This window comes from Porites lutea, chromosome 6, assembly GCF_958299795.1.
Source record: "Porites lutea chromosome 6, jaPorLute2.1, whole genome shotgun sequence".
Lineage (NCBI taxonomy): Eukaryota > Metazoa > Cnidaria > Anthozoa > Scleractinia > Poritidae > Porites > Porites lutea.
The window spans coordinates 24,752,810-24,776,576 of NC_133206.1; the positions used below are offsets into that span (position 1 = coordinate 24,752,810).

Genomic DNA, 23,767 nt, shown 5'->3' on the forward strand with positions numbered 1-23,767 from the left:
GTTGTTTATTTATAAACGCTGTATTTTAACTGAGGATTGTGTCGTTATAATACGTTAATAAATCAATGATTAATTAATTAATCATTTGAAAATGAGTTATCAGAGGGCAGCCCTAGTGAGGAAAGCTCCCAATGAAACGGAGATCATCAGTCCTAGCAGTCCGAAGTAAGATTTTTGAAAAAAGGGGCCGGATTTATTTTTGAAAGAAACAAAACAAGGCAGAACTGGTGAAGGATTTTGTACAACCACAGTTTTCATTTCTTACAAAGCACTAGGGCAGCTTGCTTGCTTAGCTCCACAGATGTTTATGTCGCTTACATTACTTTTTTTGCTAAATCTTGGTTATGCTATCGTTAGTTCCCTTACATTACGATGTAAGTTAATTGTGGTTTCCTTTGCAGATGCAGCGTGAGAAAATGCATAGTAAGCAAATGAGCAAATCGTTATCTGTGATCAATTAAGCTATATCGTAATTATTGAATGGTAATTTAGAAAACTAGTCATATTTTGAACTGTGGATAAAGATATGAAAGAGGAAATGATCCTCGCAGTTGAATAAACAACCTAAGCGCGTTGAAAAAGACTGACCTGAAAAAATTTTGACGGGAAATCGAACCCTGACCTTTGCGGTGACCAGACGCAACGATCTATCTCTTTTTATAAGCCAATCAAGCCAACTGGAAAACAGGCCAATGTGAACTGCAGATAGAGATACGAAAGGGGAAATGATCTTGGATCAAGTAGTTCAAAAGACAACTCATTTTTTATATTTCCATTGATGTCATTTCCACCATTGGGTATATTACGAACTGACAATGGCCTGTTCTCCAGTTGGCTTGATTGGCGTTGCGTTTGGTAATCGCAAAGTTCGGGGTTCTTATGCCTAAATTTTTTCAGGTTCTTTTTCAACCTCTTAGGTTCCTTATTCAAATGCGCAGAAAGGATCCTTTCCACTTACATATCATAGGTATTGTTAAGCAACGGCACTCATCTAAAGTAGACTGATTCTAGCAACGTACAACATCCGTCTCAAAGGTGCATGGATGATCAGGATGATTCACCCTCATCTTTAATAACCACACTAAGTTCCATGGACAGGTAATAGTTGAGAATCTGAAGCTGGCATTTGTTTGTAACATACCGTTTTGGTCTGATTACAAGGATATCCATTGAGAATAAAGCTATCTGCTGGACACTGAAAAATAAAATCACCATTAACCCCCTTAAAAAATCCTGATAATAATAATCGAGTGCTCGTCATTAAACAGAACTTAACAGATTATGCAGGTGAATCCTTTTTCCAACCTATTGTCTAATAAATTAGAAGAAAGTCGAGTTATAATACTCAAGGTAATTTTATGAGAGGAGGTAAAAATTTTGATACTGTACTTACGTCTCTAGAATCCCCAGGGCAATATTCTGGCACATCGCAATCTGTCTTTACTCCACGGCATAATGTTCCTTGTTTTTTGTACTAAAAAATATCATACAAAAAGAAACGGCATTGCCTTTGTTCTTCATTAACGCTCAAATCCAAGAAATATAATAATAATAATAATAATAACGAACTTTACCAGGCATCCCTGACAGCATGTGTGATGTAAATCACTACATTGGGCGTCTTTTTTCAGGACACAGTTGTGTGGTTCGCAGCAGGGATCTTTAGCAAGGCATATCTGAGGAAGTTATGAGTTAAGATATGAGTAACTGTTTGTTTTAGGCTGGCGAGTCCTAATCAACAAAAACTGGTTTCCATTAAGGAATGAAGATAATTGGTTATATTTGACGTGTATAATTTTTGCCGAAGAGGTGCGGCTGACTCATGATTTGGAATTGAAAGTCAATCAACTGAGGCCCAGTTCAAACGTTGAATCTCACATAAGGCGAATTCAATGCATTTTTGTAAAATTTGTTGTTCTTGCCGTCCCCCCCAACCCCCCGCCCCCTGCAACTTGACAAATATAAGTGTGGCTTACATTGTGGTTTCCTCGCTGACTGGAAACGTAATATTTTAAATTACAATATGTACTTGAAAGATCAGGGCTTATTTTGCTTATTTGCAAATCAAAAAGTGCTTACTAATCTTTTTTTTTCTCGAAAACGAGAAGAATAATATCACAGGAAGAAATTAATAAAAGTTAGAGTTAAAGGAATACATTCTTTCCAATAACAGCAGAAAATGTTTCAACAGCCATGTCAAATATGTGCGAGAATACAGCATTTGTAACATGTAGTTTTTTTTCATTTGTGATTTGTGTACAAAATACGACGGAAAACGCGTTGCAGATTATGAGTCTCGCTGCTTACGCAAGCGAGACTAAAAAGGCTCACTTTTATAAGAGCAAAGAAACTTAGCAATACAAATTTGGTAGCTCCACGGTATTTTAAAAGCAAAAAACTCACTTCTGGTTAACGGCGTCGCTCAGAAACGTCTAATACGGTAGTGGTGTGACAACAGGAAAAATTACTAGAACCTACTACACTATATATGTTAATTTATAACCCACCGCTTTTCTGGGTCATATGGTAAGAAATCGGAGGACGAGTATTTATTTAGTAAATAACCCCTTTCGGGCGGCTGGTATATCGGAGGATAGTGCCCGCGTTTGAGAGGCTTTCGCTCCTCGGACAAATGTGACAAAAACTTTGAGGACAATCCCTCAGCCAGGAGAACTTACATCCGATATACTAGCAAGCCAGAAATAGGTTTATTTATTTTATATTCCTCTGACTAAATTTTTACATCTCTAGCATGTTGACAGAGAAATAAAAACAAAAACAAGACGTGAGCGTGCGTGCTTGTGGCACAAACAAGTACATTGACTGGTTGAAATTTTTTTTTGAAACCGTGATTGGACCGGGGCTTCAAAAAGTTCTCATGTTAAATGAACTGTCGCAACGCCCCAAAGATCAAAACTTGAAAAAGCACCACTCAACGAAACGTTTCTAATGGTAAAGTAAAGATAATGCAGGGCAACCATATCATTAACTGCCGCTGCAAGGGCTAGAAAAGTAATTAGGGCTATGAAACAAAGAATCTGGAAAATCTGGAGCAGTTGAAGGATTTACGTTAGTGGACTGTTGACAAATCCTGGCTTTGTTGCTGCGGGTGGTGGAAGCTGGGAAAGTCATAGTAAGAAAAGAAAGAGCTAATGAGGCCCAGCTGTAAGAACAGGTTTAACTGACCGGAATTTATTTGAGTTATAAAAGGCCTGATAATAAAGGATGACTCAAATTGCAATTTGCAACTACGTAACTTAAAATAGCCAAAAACGCGCGAAAATTAATCAGTGGGTTATAAATGACAATACACCACGCCCGCGCGTCGATATTTGCCTTATGATTTTTCAGTTGCAAGAAAGGATAAAAGAGTAAAAAAAATGAGCCTCCCTGCAGTTTTTAATTTCTTATTTTCAATTGCAAAATCCAGTTAAAGTCAAATTATGAGCACAACATAGGCCCATGAAAAATGGCAACCAATTATCACATCACACTGCTTCGTCTAATTGAGGTAATTTTGGAACGAGTCAAGTGAAAGACCACTGATTTCAATTTGCTTCACTGAAACCTCGCATGGCAAACTGAATCGAAGGCCTTATATAAATCCAAGTTGACAATGCCAGTCTGAGTATCCTGGTCAAGACTCGAGACAATCCTCTTGAATACTTCAACGAGCCGAAGGCGAATGATGTACAAGCTTTTCGCGTGGTGTTCTTTCAATATCCCAAGTGGGTTATCACGCCAGTAAACCCATAGAAAGTGTAATCTATTGCTTTTAAAAAATAACTTAGGAAGAACGAAGTCATGTAAGCAAAAAAATTATATTAATAGCATGATCAAGTCGTGTCTTCTCTCTAAAGTCATCATAAGCCAATTGTAACTAACGATACAATCGCACCGAAAAAGTAATCGACCGATCACTAAACTTTCACAAAACGTCACAGTCCATAGAACAAGAAACAGCAGCACTTCTCCTGACAAGAACAAGTTTTTGAACCCATTGGAAACTTTATATAAAAGCTGTTTTACTGGAATTCATTACATTTATGGCTTGTAATTGTAAACATTAACATTTCCGATTGTGCATAGATTGAACTACAGCTGCTTGACCTCCAAAGTGCTGTGCTGATTTGTGAAGATTGAAGTGTCAATGGAAGGACTTATGGAAGGAACTTGTAGTTCTTGCAGTGGAAGCCTTACGACCTGATTTAGCGTCTGCTCCGTTCACTAGTCATCAACCAGTACTGAACTGAGCGCGTCGCTGCATTTACGCAGTTGTTACGCCCACGACATGTTATGATAGCTTATAGGTTCGACTCGTTGCAGTGACCAAATATTGCCAAGACCTCATGATTTGTGAGGCCAGCATTTGCCCACAAGGTTATGGCAGTCGCTCTCACTGAATGATTGGTGGAAACAAGGGAAAGATTGGTAGAGAAGCTGATCTCCTTCTTCATTGCTGGCAGCTTGTTTACTCCCAGAAGCTGGGAGTCTCTAGTCAGTTTGCCGCCAATTTCGTTTAGGGTATTGGAACAGCGCTTTGCATTCAGGATACAATTTTAAGAGTAAAAAATTCGAGAGCCGTGATTTGCTGCTGGTTTTGTACATTTTTGTGTTTTTTTCAAAGCTTTGTTCGTCTGAAAATTCGCCTTGGTTTTTTTCCATACTTTCGTTAAGCGTCATCGACACGAAATGGTCGCCTTTTGCATCAACAGCAAATGTAAAACTTCTTCTTTTCAAGCTTTGCTGGCCTTCAAAGCCACGGCACACAAAACAGTGAAATGTGGAACTAAACATTCCTTAAAAGGGAACTGGGCTGGGTAAGAGGAGCCTCGGAAATTGGCGAGGACTTTCGTTCAACTCGTTAATAATCATTTTAGCCAAATTGATGCTAATTTCTTTCTGCTTACTCCACTCTGCAGAAAACAAAAATTGACTTTTTAGCTTTTAGAGATGTGCCTCAACGCTTATAACGTTCTCTAAATTTCTCATCAAGGTAATCCTAGTGGAGTTGAAAGAGTTTAAAAGTCCAGCCTCAGTGTTGACGTTTTGGCGCACAACAGAACTGCCGACTGTCTTGAAAGCGCTCATGTTGATGCATACGACCGAGGTATTGTGTTTGTAGACACAGCAAGTCACCAAGTAAAGTTCAAAGCCCCTGGAGAGCAGGGCTTCATTGTTACGGGTACGAGGGGAATTCCAATTCAATTCCAATTCCAATTCCAAGTCCATTGATGCATCATTCTCTCAACGAATGGGCGTATGACTTTGTGTTGAGATGGACAAGAACATCTTTGTAACAGACGCCACAAGCAGGTAGCGTTAAGCTTATTACGTCCATCAAAGACACCACTGGATTTCTAAAACATCGATCTTGGCTTGTTGAACAAAGCAGTCTCAGTCCATGTCAAACACCAACCAATGGCACAGCTTTCCCTAACAGAAGCGATCAGACACGTGGAAGTTTTGCACAGCTACTTACAAGAAGCAAATAAATGTGTACTCGATCAACTTGACGAATCGTGCAAGCCTGCTCGTCAACATGGAACCATTTCCCACCAAACAAAGTCATCTGTCAGCATTTTACTGAGGGGCCTTAAAGATCTCTACAAGTGCCTTGACAATCTCAATCCAACTTACATAGTTATCTTCACACGTGCCTGACGGTCTAAGTGGAGACCCCTGATCATGATGCAATGAGCCGCCTTAAGGACCAACTACAGACCACCTTGCAGTATGCAACAACTTGGTGCACACTGTTTTTGAAAGCATAAAGAGAGTTTTTACTTGGACTGCTGACTATTTTACAGATGAACCATCGTATTATCCAGTTGTCGAACAAGCAACACCTCTTGATGCCATTCCAAAAATGAGGCACCCTAGGCCAATGAGGCAGCTTAATACCAGACAAAAAGACCAGATGACAGAATGGGCTTCTGATAATGATGAGGCCGTCCGTCAGCGCAGCGTGCGTCAAGAGACAACAAAGTTTAAGGCAGGAACATTTCCGTTCTATATGTAACATTTCTCAGCAGAGAAAGTAGTTTTCCCTACTCAACCTTTTCCAGATGATGTAGAAACTACACCTTCTGACATTCAGGGGCATGATCAACATGACGTTTCCGATGACTCGGAACAAGTGCAAGAATACACATATTCTAATGTGAGTGAAGACCTGAGTTATGATGAAGATGTACTAGCTTTTCTCCGTGGCACGAATAGTCAGAGTTGTCCGGCCACAGATGTGAGCAGTGTGTTATGTAGTCTATGTACATGTCACTGCCTGATGAGGCCGATGAAACTATTGTCCTTGCACATACGCACTACATTAAAGGATTCCAAATAATGAAGTGTAACCATTTGTCCTAATGTAGACTTCGGTATTCTTAAATTCACGGTACTTCGTGAAAAGTGTTATAATTCCCTTAAGCCTTGGCGAAAACCTTGAAATCCTCGAGAAATACCAAGGGAAACTAGAGTGTTTGATATACAAGATGTTGATATTCTAAGAGATAAAAGACCTAAGCTCAACACTTAAGCGGACTTCCTCCGTGCAAAACTTTTTATTCAATAGTAATTTGTCCATTTTCACGCTTAAATTTACATGCACTTTTCGCGCTTTCTTTTTTTCATAAATACTATCGCGAGTAATGTTAATTTCTTATCTTTTGATAATGATGACATGATGCCATCGAAACTTCAAGTTTGTTATATATCATTAATTTTTATTTGATTTTAATTCCCGTGAACCGTGTACGATACCCCTTCTTTCGATTCCGACCCTCATAAAACTTTGCGTCAAAGTCAATATGTCCTTTAAGACATTTAAAAAACAAAGCATAGATGTAAATCTTTAAATCTAAAATGCGGATTGAGTTAACGAACAACACATTTTTCCTGGGTCTTTGATACGATGGGTAGAACAAGTTGAGACTAAAAGGTGAGACGCCACTTCTTAAGCATAAACTTGGATTATTTCCAACGAATCTGGGTAGAATAAAAAGACAAAGTTTTATCTGGAAAAATACAACCATGATCATGATCTTTAAAGATCGGTTTGAGTTGGGGGAACAGGGGGGAGGGGTACGGGAGACAGGAGAAGAAAGGGCGGGAAGCGGAATCTCTACGATAGCGGAAAGCGGAAGACAAATTCAAAAAGGCAAGCTTTCGTTATTTGTTACTGCTCATCATCCAGTCAAAGAAACGAACCCAACAACGTTTCTTGACTTCCATTTAACTTTCTCCGAGGCTTAAAGCAAAATTTTACATGCCAGAAAGGTGAAAAAACGAAAATTCGTACTCGGGAAAAAAAAAAAGCAGTATTACTTCCGGTGAAATTGGAAACCTTTCCAAGACGCTTACATCATGACAGGTCATGTATTTATAACCGCTAAACCTCCCAGCCGAGGTTTGATGAAATATACAACTCTTCGAGCAAAGCAAATATGAATAGGATTATTGAACTTTGATAACCGGCTGAACAACTCCTCCACCAGCAATAAACTGAACGCTTGAAAATGCAAACGGTGAACGTACATGCAGTTCTTGTGTAGTGCGAGAGCAGCCGTTTCTCCTCGTTCTTCGCCGCTGACGACGTCTCGCGAAATGTCCCTAGAGGGGAATAGCGGCTGTTTTCGCAGGCTACAATCAGTAAAATTAGACGCTGGGAACTAGACAGGCTGAGACAGGAGTGCTGAACTCTACCGTAACGTCTGGCTCTTCAACTTCATTTTTAAATGGCATGATCCGGGTAATTTCTGGATTGCTAAATGCATGTTTATGCATTTTTGATAACTACAATAGCTATTACACTGCACAGTGGACTGAGACTATTGTCGCTGTAGTGGGATGTCAGAAGCGATGGTCAAACCTTATAACCAGGTTAGTGAAAACTCAGTTTATTTAAGAAAACTGACTTGTGACAATTTCTATCTTTGACAAATTACGCCACAGCTTTAACACTAAAACTGGGCTTCCGATCTTTAAACGTTGCAGGAGTCGGAAGACAAAGGGACAAAAAGGTAAGAGGTACGGGAGGCGGGAGGTTGTGACCACCCTGTGTCCCCCCCCCCCCCCTTCCCCTCCCCCTCACATTTGAAGTAGTCGTTGAAGACTTCAACTGGAGTCTGGTCATCTATTATTTGTTTCTCCTGAAATAAACTTTTATTCCCCGGGAAAAGGAGTTTTTTTATTTCGGAGAATGCCGTACGACCAAATTAGGCTTTTGATTTGCTAAGGCCGGACTCATCCACAATATTCGATAAATAAGCTTTTCTTTCACGGCGGACCCAGTTTTCAAAGGATTGCCTCATTCTTCGGAACTTTTATTTTTAGATTTTCACTCGAGGAATGTTTTACTTGTCTCCACAGAGTGGTCTTTTTTCTAATGGCATCAACACTAAGAGGTAACAAAGATATCTCATTGTTCAATTATTCAAAATCGTAGCATAATTTATGGTTGGAATCTTTAAAGGTTTCGCATAATTGTCATCTATGGAAATTCCGAAAAGAATATTACAGTGTTTTAAATGAGCCATTTTTGTCTGAATTTCAGACGGGGGAGAAGAGAGAAACAACGTTACTGGCCATTAAAAAAGTCGTCCAGTAAACAACCAACTATTCCTCAGCGCTCGCCATCCATAGCAACAAAGCCAGGTTTGCCAACTGTCCACAAATCTAAGAAGGCGCTGTTTTCCGAGTTTTATGAGGTGTTGTGAAAGTTTATTTGACACGAAATCAATCACAGTTTCATTAAAATAGAATTCAGGTCGGGGCACTTGCAACTTGCTTGCCAAATGTTAATTTTTCGGACAATCTCTCAGCCGCGGGCGTTATTCTCCGATATAAACTGACACCTAAAGGGGGTTATTTACTACATATTACTAATCATTACTTAGCTATAACAGTGTTGCTCACACCTCGGGTGTGCCACAGTCACATTCCTCTCCATCTTCACGAATTCCGTTTCCACAATAACTATTGAAAGACTAAAAAATAAATGTAATAGTTCATTCAAAATACACAACAGAACATTTCTAATCACGCTACTAAAACAGGTTAAGTAATAAAAGAAAATTATTGCGTAACAATTGTTAACTAATTGATGGCAGTAATTTCTTCGCAGGACTATGTTGTGTTAAGGAATCAGATCATGCATGATCTCAAAATAAAAATTATTTGTACGTATTCTTGCGATTAAAAATTTAAAACTGAATTCTGAGTAAACACTATAGGTCTATACGATCCAGTTGTACATGTTGTGATACAATATTTGACCTTTTTTTTGTCTTTTATCATGCATTGCCTTACCCAAAAACAAAAAAAGGTAGCCAAGGACAAAATTGGACCACAACATAAACAAACCAATCAGAAACCCATTAGGGCATGAAAAGCTAATAGAATACGATGGAAAGATGATTCAAATAAACTGTATACCATAATGCAGAGTCTAAATCGACAAAATAAAATAAAAACAGTGCCTAGGTAATGCTGACATTTCTTACAGGTGTGACTGATATTCCTTAGATTTTGCGGTGGTAGTTTATAGAGTGAGCTAATTAACAATTATTCTTTGAAATTAGATTGAAATCGAGGTGAATAGTGGCTGAATATTTCGAGGTAAATATCCCTAAAGCCACTATTCACCGAGATTGAAAAGAATAATTGTTTTAGTATATACACAAGAAGCAATTTTGGTGTCCGATTCTTCGTCATGTGACAGCGAATTAGCCAACGAAACGAGCACTGTTAGTTAAATTTTCAGGCAATTATTTATTCTTAAAAAAAAACAAAGAAGTTAATTCATACCTTGTAGGTTGGTACATTATACAAACACCAGTCGTTAAGTCTTTTGAGGGAGTCCATGCTGCAGTTTGAAAATCCTGGGACTCTTGTTCTGAATTTTTTTCCAAACAATAGAGAAAGAAAAGTACATGTAGTACAGTTAAGTACAATAGACCATTTGCACTAAGAGGTCATGTGACATCGTTTTTATGAAAATGAAAGTGATATGATTTTGCCTTCGAAAAATGATTAGTGGGTCATATCTTAAACAAAGTAATAGTTATTTGTTTTGTCAAACCCGCACCATTTTCTTAAAATGAGTAAGTTCGTAACTGGTCACGTGATCATAATGTGATTTTTCAAATTAGGAATTACATCTTTCAGAACACAAATTTTGCACTTAAAGTTCAAGGGAAATGTTGAAAAGATGATGTGGTAACGTTTACGGCACATCTGAGCGTAACTATCAAACGTTTAACAAGATATAAGCAAAAAAATAGTTTTGGCCGCCCGTTTTGGCCGGTCTCCAAAATTTTTTTTCGGCCCTTCCGGCCTCAGTTTGTTCTAAAAATAAGGGGGGGGGGGCGGCGGGCCCTCCAGGCCTCTCCCCTGGATCCGCCACTGCACTCTGTAAGATCTGTACTAACTTGTGTCCACCCATAATACATCCTCGTGGTGTTAAACATTTGCAAGTTCCTAGATATGAAAAAAAAGGAATTAATCAGTTATGATCAATAATTAATAATCATCAACCACGTAATTACTCTAAAATCGATAACAATTTGGTCAGAGAGTTATTTGTATTGTATTACACAATGTAAGTAAGATTTGAATGAGTATGCTAAGTACTGAAATAAGCTGCGAGTGGGTTCCGGCATCATAAACGGGTGGCTCTTTTTACACTTCGGTGTGGGGGTAATCCTAAGGTTAGTTACTATATGAAAAAAGTACTATTGAAGAACCAATTATTGCTTTGCCAGAGGAAACTTGGACTATTTTTGAAATTAGAAACTGAACCCTGTCAGTTTTAGGACAAAAGAGCTGTAAAAGGCATGGTTCTGATATTGTTGCCAACCTCCCCCCTCCCCCCCCCCCCCCCCAGTTTTGCCACTTTGGAGAGAACATACCTGTGTCATGACTGAATCCAAAGTTATGACCCATCTCATGAGCAACTGTTACGTAAGGGCCAATAATACTCCCCATACTCCACTATAACATAAATAGGAGGAGGAGGGGACCAAATTAATAAAGTTATCTACGAAGAGCCTGATGCCCAGCTACATGCATTTTTGTCAGCTCTGGTTAGTTGTGTGTTGGTGTGTGTGTGGTGTTTTATGTTATTTTGTATTCTCTCCACTTCACATTTATCTTTTAAGACTTACTGTTAAAACGGTGTATAACTTTAAAAGCGACTAAATGGAGAAGGGCAAGTACTGATGAAGTGTTTTCATTTGAATTATTGTCTAGTCTTCAGCATGAGAATATCATTCCAGTAATAACATTCAATAATTGCTGGACAAAAAATCGTTTTTGATTTATAGATAGAACCAAGGGGTTTATCATTTCATTATTTAGCGCCTTCATAGAGGGGGTGCCTCCTTTGAAGAACATTCAGTTGAATCAGTTATGGGCGCTACTATTATGGCATGTATAACGTATTCTACAGACCACTCTCAACGTCTTACTTTAGAAAGCTGGTTTACTAACTTAGAACAAACGCCACTGAATCGTAGCCAACAGTTACCAGCGCCGTACAAACGACTTATTGAAGAGATCAAGCAAAACTAACTATATATAGCTACGAGAGAACAACTGGAGAACTGACAATTTGACTAACAATAGACAACTGTTTAACTGTAACAATAGACGGATCGAAACACACCAATCACTAATAACGAGTCTTCATAGCCAATACCATCACGGCTTAACTGACAAACGACCAATAACATCGCGACATAATTGAGCAATCAGATCAATAACCAGAGTATAATGCCATCAACTGACGTGATACAACTCACTTTGACTCTGAAGATGACTACCGCACAGGTTGTCGAAACGTTAGTCACTGTCAACAACAACAGTCCTATTCAGGACTACGTTCACCCGGACGATCAAACTCAACCTTTTGCTACTATTACTGATACTACTTCTGAAAATTCGAACACAACAAAAATGCAGAAAAAATGTTGTTATCAATGGTCATAACAACATAATGATGTTAACCTACTCTGTTGACTCCGGCTGATACTGAGCCACACATTCCAAAGACATAGGCCATACCAGCGCAGTCAGACCAGCCCCATTCACTGAGGTAAAAAAGAGACATGAACTGAATCACAAAGCATTTCTACAATATTTGTTTCATTGCTGAAGGATCTGAATATGAACTTTTTCCAACCAGATGATTTACTCAACGGTCAAAAAACTGTTAGTAATTCTTACCAGCTAATGCTTACCACTGAATTTCTAAAGTAGACCATTGGATAATGACTACTACATTTTATCCGAATTATTGGAATTTCAGACCTGCCTGCCACAGCGACGGGGTGAAAAAATGGGGTTCTTTATCTTAGCCTTTTTATTTTGAAGTTAAGGAGAGGACCTTGTTGCATTGCAAAAGATTTAAAAACAAATTGAGGATGAATTAACTCTAAGAGATGAAGGACAATGTTTGAGGACGTTTTGTCTGAGATTCAGACATGGATCAAAATTCATGTAAATGTCTTCAACTAGTTTTCCAGTATAAACTAAATATTACCAGATAATTCTAGAAAATTTGCAAGCATAGCCTACTTGATAGCCTTTCGCGCAGAAGTTCTTTTATCCTTCCCAGCGAACGTGGGGAAGGAACGTCTGACTAGACCTTAGAACGTCTACGTAAGAGGCTTGATAGCAGCTACATGAGAGCTGACAAGAAATGGAGTTTACCGGTACAGACGGTACGATTCTAATTATGATTTATCATAACTAAGGGCGTATATTTCGGAGACAGAAGTTTGTACCTCAGTAACTGTGCGTTGTCATGAGGAAATTTCTTCTGCAAATGTTCTTTTCGGTATTTATTAAATGCGCTAAGATCAGGTCCACCTTTACTCTGACGTTCAAATGGATCGCCTGTTGTCCAGATTTCCAAAGCTTTGAATACAATTCTAATATTTATTCTCTGGTAAATCTTTCAAGAAAAGAAAGGAAATTAGTAAAGCATTTGAAATCAAAATGGGAAATTAGAAGAAAGTTGAGAAAAGCCTAAACTGAGTTTGCCCAACTTAAACCACTCAATGCATTCGCATTCTTTTTAGTTGACATAAATGGGAAATAGGATTATTCAGTCAGTGACGCGGTACGGTACTCCCAATAGGAGTCAAATTTATGACCCACTGGTGACTAGTCCTGATGCTCTACCACTAAGCTGCACTGGAGACCCGTGGGAGCTAAGGGCACTAAACTAGGTTCATGCGACAAACATCTTGCATACTGCCATGACTAGAATATCAATAAGTGTTTATGCGCAATGATTTGTATGTTATGGTGAATTTTGAGCCTAGTGAATATATGAGAAAGATGATTTTTCACTTAGTGACACAGGCTGCTGGGAAGAAAAAACCGAGTACTCCCAACAGGCCCCTGTGACCTTCTGGTTAATATGATAAAAAATAACAACAATAGCAACAACGACAACAAAAACAGTGACAACTAAATAAACATTAATGTACTAGGGAATTATCTACTACATAATTTTTTATCTCTACTTAAGGGTACTTGTCACAATTGATCATTAACTAGACTTACATCAATTTAAGCAGTTTCCATAGCACGCATTCGAAACGGGACAGGGGGAGAAAGCTAGAATCCGGCGTGCGAGGTGCGCGCGCGGGGGAAGTGACTGAGGCGCCCTCGCGTGACCTTGCAACCTTCTGAGAATGAACTAATTGCCTTTCCCTTTCCTTTCCAGCGCACGACGCGCAGATTACAATGTTAGGGAATTTCTACCCTGTGTACAGCCACCCCCTCCCCTCAGAAAAATTGGAGAAGGAGCGAGTGTGATTCACTGTTGCTAATCGTGTATGGGAATAATGTTGAACAAATTACTGCGCTTTTCACAAACAAGCGAACTCTAAAGTTCAAAAGCCGCCTTCACAACTGTTTTTTTCGCTGCCGTCAATCATAATTACGATCACACGTAACGAACCTTGAAACAAAGAAACACACAAAACGGATCGAAATCCACCAATCACAGATCACAAACCTTGACCTTTTGAACCCATTTAAGGAAAGTTCTGTTTCCTAGGAGGTCCGTTAACATGACTGACGCCAGCAAAACACGCAAACGTCAGTTGGCTTTTGAGCTTCAGAGTTCGCGTGTTTTTGAAAAGCGCAGAAAAACAATAAAGGCACCGACTAAAATTTCCGTGGCTCATGTTTCATGTCTCAAAATTCCAGTGCGTGCGACTTATTCCATCCAGCAATTGAGAAAGAGACAATTTTTAAAATCGCTCTACCCTATACGGAGCAAGAAAAATGTTCTTACAAGACCTTTTTAAAGGAATAGATCCATGATCGTATGCAAGCCTTCCCACAAAATACGGAAAGTCATTAGTTTTGAATAAAGTGTTGACAGGTCAGATGCCACTCATAAGTTCGTAATAGTGTGAAACGTGACCTTAGCCTTGCTTGAGCAATAGAGGTTTTCCTTCTTTTCTTTCCAGCGCGTAGATTATGAACCCCAGTGCATGGGGTAACATAAACTTTGACTGAACAAAGCTTATTTTTGCTTTGATTCTTGCATTCAGAGGTTAAAAAGCTGGTATGTCTCATGCATATTGAGTTATTTACTGTGGTTTTATTCAGTTTCCGTAGCTGTGTTGTTGTGACAGGATGCCTTGACCGCTTTGAAACCTACAGCTTTTTAGTACGGCTAAAGAACCTTTCAATAAAGATTTTAGTTTCTTTTCTTTTCTCCGAAATCGCTGGAGCTGAATAGCTACATACGTGCACAGGGTCCAGAGGAGATATGTTTGTCGTTAGAACATCAAAACCCGTCGAAAACCTCTGAAAAAATGGGTTATTTTGATCGCGTTACAGTTTCGTTACACATTCTATAGACCCCAAACCAAGAGACTGAGGGCTCGCAAGATCTCGGTCACCCTTCGGGTGACGTGCTGTAAGCCGCAAGATCTCGGTCACCCTTCGGCTGACGTGCTGTAAGCCGATCTTGCGAGCCCTCAGTCTCTTGGTTTGCGGTCTATAGAATGTGTAACGAAACTGTAACGCGATCAAAATAACCCATTTTTTCAGAGGTTTTCGACGGGTTTTGATGTTCTAACGACAAACAGATCTCCTCTGGACCCTGTGATACGTGTAGTTGTCCGTGAATGTCATAATTTTCTGTGCGTGCGATGTTTTGACGACAGGCCCTAAGGCCAATCAAACTCCTTCATTTACATGATGCAGTGTTTTATGAGTAATAGCCAATCAAATAATTTTCCACGTATTCCGGGAAAAATCACGTGGCCTCCATACACGATTAGCAGCGGTGAATCACAGACGCCCCTTCTCCGGTTTTTTGACGGGAGGGCGCGGCTGTATACAGGCTAGGAAATTTCATGGAGGAATTCGCTAGCTAATGTACTTTTTTCTCAATATGATTATAACTTACTGCATCAACGGCGTTTACCAATGTTATCACTCGGTCTTTTATAGCTGCGGTGTCATTGTTGTGCTTCAAATACTATAATTAAAAGAACGTAATGAGAAACTAATGTACATCGTTAACATAACTTTTCATTTACATTTCTGTTAGTTACCATTCTAAAGTCTGCTACGGCCACCAGTTCGGTGTATCGTGTTGCATTCGTTTCCAGGTAATGATCGTAAATGTCATCTGTGTTTGATATGCTTCTTCGTATCTAGAGGAAAGTAATCAAGAGGGAAAATGTAGTATCATGCATGGCTGCTCCGAAAAAAAATCCCAGTTTTTCCAGCGAAGTTCAAACTGACGATGATTATTGCTAACAATTGAAAAATTGTTTGTCAAAAATGAATAACAACTTGGGGTTATAATGACATCGGAGTTGTCATAGCAAAGAAATGTTAAATAATCAAATCTTTCTTTCAAGCAATCGGCTAAAGCTGTCCCTATGATCTTCCACACACGATTTTAAAATAAATAAGTGAACACCGAGGCGAGATTGCAATTCAAAAGGATTTCGTTTCCTATAGATAACGGCCGAACGTCAAGATTGTCCATTTTTTTCTTTATTTCTAACCAGAAAAATTTCATCTCAAAATATCTCGAAAACGCTCTCACAGATTTCTCTCAAACCTCACGAACATCGAGGAAACGTTTACGATTTTGGAAAAATAGTTCCCAGTGCCGAAATGTACGGCTGCAAGTAAAAGAGGTAATGGCGTCATTTTGTTGCTATGACAACTCCTATGTCATTGTAACTCTGATCATAGAAAAATTTGTCTTTATCTAATACAGCTGTGGTGGTAATTTTTCCAGATCTTTGTTAAAGGCAACGTAGTTTATGCTCAAACTTGGGAAGTATTGACCCTTAAAACCCCTTTGGAGCTACCTTAATTCAGTACAGTTACACATTCAAGATAAATCCTCTTCTTCATTAAGATTAAATATCAATTAAACACTGTTGGATTAGCCTAGGGAACTAAAATTAAAAGGTGAAGCCAGGTGAACGAAAACGTTATAAAGCGCTGTTACTGACTCCCAGAGCACAACGTCAGACTTTTTCATGCTATATGCATTAACGTAACTGGACTAGTTTCCTAAAAGGCAGATCATGGAAAAAAGGTCTTTTGTTAAACGTTAAAGACGCAGGGCCTAACTCCCGTCTAAAAGTGTAAGCATTAAGAGTAAGTCACTTTGTTTTCCTGTCTTACGGAATTTATTTTTTTTGACTGGAAAAGGGGTAGCCTGTGAACAGGCTCTCTGTTTAAGGAAAGGGTGAAAAAAGTGCGAGGAGAGGGAAGGGAAAGGGTGACAGCCCGTAGACAAACCTTTGGGACCGTCTTTTCACGGCACCCGCTGCGCATCAGATCCTGATGCAAGCTCCTATTGGCGAGAACACTGACTGTTGCTAGGTTTGATTTACATCGCTTTTTCGGTCGGCACGTATCATGCGATTCGATTCAAATTAAGTAATTGCTAGACTGCGAGCAGTCTCTTATTTTTCTTTGCAAAGTTACTCCACGCGAAACCTAAGAGTCCCTTATTGTAATAATAACGTCGTGGTTTGCAATTGCGCTGGATGAGATAAGAACTAGACGGATTTTTAAGAGAAAAGGTGGACTGCAAGCAGTCTAAATAATCGCTTGTAAACAGGTCTTCTGAAACACGGGGTCTTCTGGCGCTTGACTGATGAGCTTTTTAAGCCGCAATGAATGTTCTTGCATCAGAGGGCAAATCACGCCGACCAGAAACAATAACCGCAGAAAAACAATGTGCGTGTCACGACCCATCAGAAAATCACATTTTCTCAGTTAAAACCAAACCCTCCAGCGCATAATCTACCCGCCAGAGAAAAAACCTCATTGGACGCATTTTGGCACGAGGTAAAAGTTGTGTGTTGCCTACCGACCCCTGGCTACTGTCCCCCTTTTTACACGCGAAATTGATTACAACTAATGTATCCAAGTGACAGATAACGATCTTGCTGACTGATGATCGGCAATTACAAGACAAGAAGGCAGAATAGCAATCCCAAATCAGTGTCTACAGGCTCTCACCCATTCCCTTCCCTCTCCTCGCGACTTTATTACCCTTTCCCCAAACAGAGAGCCTAGCGAAGGAAAAATAGGAAAAGAGAGGAAAAAAGACAATGGTCGCACTCTTAGTTTCTTGCGGGCTACTTTACTGATAGTTACTATAGTGATAAAAAAAAAACTGGCCTGACGGTAGAGGTCTCAAAAACTCCTCTAGGAAAGATTATAAAAAGATCTAAAAAATTTATACTATGGTTGGGAACCTGGAAATAAGGAAAGAAAAATGACAGCAAAATTTATCAAGTCAGTTACCCTAGGAAATGGCCCGTAGTTATTTTCTAAGGTATAGGAATCTCTATGCGTCTCGTCGTTTCCTGAAAAAAATGAAAACAGATGCTTTGTATCTAAATATTTTCTACTTACAAACACAACAATAGTTAGAAAAGTCGTGACCAGTCGTTTTTAAAGGTGCCACTTACCACAGTTCTTGTGAATATCAGTAGGGTCATCTTCTTTAGCTTTAGATTGAAGTACCTTATGAGCACCAGTGACCTAAGAATTCAGACAAATAAACTCTATATTTCTTCCTTTTTCGACAACTTTCAGTGATAATAAAATTCTGAATTACTTGCCGCAAATACTAGATCAACAACTTTTATTAATGATGTTTAATATATTTCATTTTTTTTACTCTCAATTATTACATATAATGGTATTTAGATTTTCTCCTCCAGAGGGCTTCTTTTGGCGCATTCGCTGAGATTATCAGAAATACTCTTCAGAAATACTGGCTGGCGGTACGCTATGTTTCGCAAGCAACAGTTCGCCTTTATGGTTCTAACTTCTCTGGAAAATAGTAGACAAAAAGGAAACCGTAGAAATGAACAACAACTTAACTTTGAATTTTGAGCAAGATATGTTTACGATCATCCTCGATTGCAAGCGATACAGTTATGATTTGAATTTGAAATTACAATCAATTGTGATCGAATTCGCACTGATGTTGCAACTTGTGATTACCATATTTCAAGTAAGTAAACGTTGTTGACAAGCGCGAGATTAGGAATTTTACACAAGAAAGAGAAAAGGGTTAAAGAAGTAATAATGGATTATACATGGTTGTCAGTAAAACGCGGGGTCGGGTTCTATCTGTTTTTTTAAAGAATGCTGTGTCAGAATGGGCTGACACTAACCCTAACCTAACCCCAACACATAGTAAGAAAAATTGAACTCACTTACTTTGTGTTCATTCTCAGGTGTAATATAGAACGTGTTTTTTCCATCGTCTAATATTCCTCTAAGATATCAAAGAGACAAAAAAAGTATAATTTTTTGTATTGCTTATTATCTGGAAAACAAAGTGGGAAATAATGAAAGCGACATGACTAGACTGGGAAAGTTATATTTGTAGGCTGTATTTAGCATTTCAAACAAAACCAGCAGATTAAAATCGAAAAAAAAAATTGAGACTAAATATATAATTTACCCTCAAATTTCGAAAACCAGAATATTGATTGGTCGTTATGGCAAAAAGCTTATAAATTAAGCAGAACAAACGTTTTGACACGGACAGGGCACAGTCTTAATTTTACGTTATCTATCTGATGCGAACATGATGGTAAAGAGGTGTTAAGCGGTAGATTATTTCAAATAATTATAGTAGCGGATTGAGTAACTATTATACTGTTAGTAGGAAGACTGATCACCTGAGTCCTGAGCAAGTATTTAGAACAACTGTAGAGTCCTTCTTTCCACGGATAATTCCCTGGTAATGGCATTCTTCAATTCCACCCTTTCAATAAAGAACTCAAAAGTTAAAAAATACTCCTTTTTCTTGCTACACTTACCTGACGTTTTATTTCAATTCACACAGTGTGTATTACTAAGGTAACAAACATTATTTTAAATTAAATTGACCTGCTAAAGACATCAACATTTAAAGATTTGTTGGCTTTTAAAGTTGGGTGATTTTTTCTATTGCCTGAAAGGATAGTTTTAAACGAATGAATACCAACATTAAGGTTCTGAAGGAATGCATGGGTTAGGTATTTCGGAACATTAATTGTTATATACCAATTATTTAATGTTTATTTCTTATATTCTTACATTCGCACTCTCATTTTAAAACGTATTATTTTTGGTACGAGAGATCAATTTAGACATTAAAACTCTTTTTTGTTCTTTTATCTGATAAACACGACCTAAACGGCCTTTTTTTACTTTAGTCTTTTTATCATGTAAATATCAAGCTTGTCTATGACTTATCCTAACAAGTTTTCTAAACTTTTTGGCGCGCGTAGTTTAAGTGAACGCAAAAAACTTGGCTCCTTTCACAACAAAAATATATATAACACAAACAGGCTGAAGTCAGCAGTAAAGTCAATAGATGGATGATGATCGTCCGGATGTTTTTAGGTAGTCCTGGCTGAATAGGACTGCTGTTGACACTGAATATTGTTTCGACTATGGGAGTTCATTTTCCGTACCGAGTCAATATGAGTTATGTATTGTCAGTTGATGGTATGATTCTCCAAAAGATGTTATTTATTAAGCAAGCCGAAAAACGGAAAAAGGCTGATACTTGCAATATCCCAGAAGATTTATTAATGGCATGATATATGTTTTTTGTTTAACCCCGGGAATGTATGAAAAATGTTATCTACAATTTCATACACGTACGAAGATCTTATATTATTGTGAAATAATAATACTGAAATACCTTATGCAATACTTCAGAGCCATCACTTGCAAATGTGCGTGTTGAAAACAGTGGCGAAATAAGTACCCTGTAAAAGAAAAGCTTTGATACTGAACACTGGGTTTCCTTAAAAATTTTAAATTTCCTTTATAGGGTTATGGTTATGGTCAAAATTGGGTAAGCGAAATATTAAAGCCAGCTCAATGATTTTTAGCTATTTTTATACTTGTTTCTCTTTATATCCAGGGTCCATTCCTGGTTAAAAGCTTTCAATCTATAGGAAGCTTCATCTGAGTGACCTCCCTAAAACAAGAAAAGATGTACAGTTAGTTCCTACTCACATATGATACCTGATTGGTTCAGAAATATTTTGTCGCCTGGCTAGGCCAGGAGAGAAAGTAAAGAGACAATAATTAATCATCGCATTTCCAAACTGATTTCTTAACAGCTATCTGGGTATTACAAAAATAACAACAGAAACGTTTGTGAATTCGGAATATTTGGCAAAAAAAAAACTACACTCACATAGCTCCAGCAAGTGAAAGCTTTAAAATATTCCGCAGACGAGAAAGCTTTAAAGCGGCAGATTCGATCAAGGGCGAGAAACAAACTGTAATATTTCGACCACTCTAAAGAAATTTAATATTATTGACCACTTTTAAAAATCAGTAACTGACGTGTCGAGATAGTCCTTCTTGAGGGAAGAAATTGCGCTGAAAGGTCACTTCCCTATCAGCGCAATGTTACATCATTCTAGGAAACGGTCGATGTTCTTAGGTGACCAGAACTCCTTGTTAATCTGACCTCTTCCTAAACTTTCATCTTATTTCATTCAAATGGACATGCATTTGCGAATATCAAATGTGCCCTTCCGGGCCTGAAACCCCCTTTAGTTTCTAATCAGTTTCCAATATGCGTCCTTTTCAGGTTTAATTGTTTCCTTGGATAAAGTTTTCTTTGTCTTGGAAAAAATACTTCGGCCCTCTTTTGAAATTGTTTATTGACTAACTTTTCCTGAAGTTGAAAGATCCCTTCTTGATCGCCCTCCATCAATCCTCTCTGGGTAGGTTATGTAATGATTATCTTCAGGACTTCCCTCTGTAGATTTTTGTAAAACAAGGAGATACAGTAAATATTATCTAAAGAGCTGAAGGTGTGCGGCTCTATAAAAGACTGGCATTTATTGCTCGCACTCCGAGCTTTGGAAATAGATTCATCCTACTTTCAAGTTTATAGCAGACAGAACTCACAAGAGCAATTGTTGTGGTGACAAAAAGGCTTTAAAACATCAAATAAAAAGTAAAGCGGACTTACCTAAATGGGCAAAGGTAAGAAGAAATCCAAACACACAACTTAAGATCAGCTCGAGCCTGGCCATTTGAGAAGCTAGCTGTTTGATCCACCCTGAAAAAAATAACGTACACATAAATAAAACATGTCATAACACTCATAAAAAAGGAATCAAGTTAAAACTGATTTTGATGGCAGAGGTTAATTTGCCTTTTAAAAAAAATTAAAATTGACAAAACCGCTTCTTTCACAAAAATCACAAAGGTCCAAACTTCTCTCAATTTAAAAAGTAACGAAACTTCTCTTCCTTGTCTTTGTCTCAAATGAAAGGTTTCATAAACGAACAGGGAAGTGTAATTTATCCAGTTACATGGTTATTTTTCATGCTGTATTTGATACAAAGTACCTGTACTCAGCCTCTAGACAGCCGAGTCCAAAGAGCAAGAACTCACCCTTCCCAACCATGACACTTATGACTGGTCAATGACTCCCCCCAAGCTCTGCTAGCAGCATCATGATTATGAGTCAGAGCATTGATTTGGCTGGGCTAGCCCTGAGGTAAAATTCCTTGACTTTGCACTGCTTTCTGACTTGAGACTCTGATCAAAGTGACAAAATCTTCCCCCCCCCCCGTACCCCCTACCCTCAGTTAGGTCTGTACCTGGGCTCTCTGCCGAAGCCCTACTTTTGACAAAAAAAGCCAGCCACCCACGTGCACTCACAATTAGGTATGAGCCTGGCCTCTTTTAACACGTTTGAGATAATTAGATTTCGGCTGTCAAACATTTGAAATGTCAATGACTGGCAATCTTTCTCAAATTTCTCGCGTGAGTATTTCGCGCGGGGCTAATCTCTCCCTCTGAGTGCAAAAACTTTCATGCTGAGAGGTCGTTACGCGCGTGATGATTTTTTGCGGTTATTGTTTTTGGTAGGGATGATTTGCCCTCTGATGCAATCTAGCATTTTCTTTGATCTCTTTTGAAACGTTAAGTTCTTCATATCGGCCAGACTAAAGGGTTGTTTAATTTTCCCCAAGGTCGTTCCTGGATCTGAATAATTAAAGGCGATTTTCTTTTTTTCTTGAATGTGATGGTTTTCTGCCATGTTTTGTCCCGCTGGGCCCAGGTCGTTATTGTTTTTTACAGGATGTTTTGAAATTCCCAAGATAGTGATTAACCCATCGAGATTCCAAAGAATGGATTGCAGCTTAAACTGAAGCTTCATCAACTTTGGAGAATTGTGTTGTGGCTCAGTCATGATTGCTCTTTATAAAAAGCAATGATTTTTAAACTCCAGCTTGTTTTTCTAAAGATAATAAGAGTCTTTCCAAACGTGGATACATCTGAAATGTTAAGCTTTTGCCAAGCCGGTCGGCAGGATTGCAAAAACATCTTTTCCAAGCGCTAAGTTCATAAGGCAGGTCTTCTGTTCCTTCCTCAACCCAATCTCGTACATGCGTTGAACAGAGAAGTTATCGTCGGTAGATTCCTCTATCTCACGCGCGTGGACGCAGCACGCCATCAATCTGAGTGACAGAAGCGACCCGCATTGAGAAGTGTTGCTATAACCTGTCAAATCTGACCAATCAGAGGGTATACCAGGAGTCGGTATCACGGAACAAGCTGTTTAAAAGAAAGGATTACAGGCTCCGTCGCACTTCCTCTCTCCAGTTTCTTCCCGTTTTATTTTCATGTTCGCGCTTTCTCAATCCCCGTGGACCCGACTATCTCGGAGCCTGGAACAGGCTAGCAAACTACTGACATAACTTTCCTCCCAACTATAAGCTGGCCCAATCCAATGGCCAAAAACCAAGAGCATGTACAAGCCGATCCTGTAACGCAAATTTCCCTCCGAATATAAGCCCCTCGAAAAGGACCTTTGAAAAATATAAGCGTTAGGGCTCATTTTCAGAATTTTACGGTATTTTCTTTAAAGTCTGTGATCTCTAAGTATGGAACTCAGTCTAATTAAACTCTAGTTTCATCCCTTTGGAAGTATATGTACATCAATCCTAACTCTGACCAAAATAACAGTAACTTGATGTGAACTGACCGACTTCTGCGTGGCTGACTAATGACCAATGTCTTTCTCACCAACTCCCTGCTGGCGTGTGAGCAAAATTGGCCGAACACTGCAACAATGTGGCAACGGTCAGGGGTTGAATTAGACTGCTAAGCGAGTGTGCGAGCGGCGAAGCTGCCCGAGCCCGGGGGAACCCGCCAGCAGCGAATTGTTTTGTCGCCGATAAGGGAAAGTTCATTTAATATGACAAGG

At 38.9% G+C, this 23,767-nt stretch overlaps 1 protein-coding gene and 1 pseudogene across 1 annotated transcript in view; both read right to left on the reverse strand.

Annotated features, from left to right (window-relative positions):
• The window catches only part of LOC140942068 (uncharacterized), a 64,797-nt gene extending 42,839 nt beyond the window's left edge, over positions 1-21,958 (reverse strand). Inside the window, exons 1-20 of the mRNA XM_073391048.1 lie at positions 21,946-21,958; positions 21,518-21,607; positions 21,213-21,301; positions 20,430-20,506; positions 20,225-20,291; positions 19,212-19,297; positions 18,745-18,802; positions 17,985-18,057; positions 17,818-17,879; positions 15,588-15,689; positions 15,440-15,511; positions 12,786-12,955; positions 12,011-12,089; positions 10,911-10,992; positions 10,431-10,479; positions 9,808-9,895; positions 8,919-8,987; positions 1,575-1,676; positions 1,394-1,474; positions 1,142-1,195 (exon numbers count right to left, since the gene is read on the reverse strand). Of these exons, the coding sequence (XP_073247149.1) occupies positions 1,142-1,195; positions 1,394-1,474; positions 1,575-1,676; positions 8,919-8,987; positions 9,808-9,895; positions 10,431-10,479; positions 10,911-10,992; positions 12,011-12,089; positions 12,786-12,955; positions 15,440-15,511; positions 15,588-15,689; positions 17,818-17,879; positions 17,985-18,057; positions 18,745-18,802; positions 19,212-19,297; positions 20,225-20,291; positions 20,430-20,506; positions 21,213-21,301; positions 21,518-21,607; positions 21,946-21,958 (1,563 nt within the window). The remainder of the gene's footprint in view (positions 1-1,141; positions 1,196-1,393; positions 1,475-1,574; positions 1,677-8,918; positions 8,988-9,807; positions 9,896-10,430; positions 10,480-10,910; positions 10,993-12,010; positions 12,090-12,785; positions 12,956-15,439; positions 15,512-15,587; positions 15,690-17,817; positions 17,880-17,984; positions 18,058-18,744; positions 18,803-19,211; positions 19,298-20,224; positions 20,292-20,429; positions 20,507-21,212; positions 21,302-21,517; positions 21,608-21,945) is intronic.
• Positions 4,096-5,572, reverse strand: LOC140940668 (uncharacterized; annotated as a pseudogene).
• Positions 21,959-23,767: the final 1,809 nt, after the last annotated feature.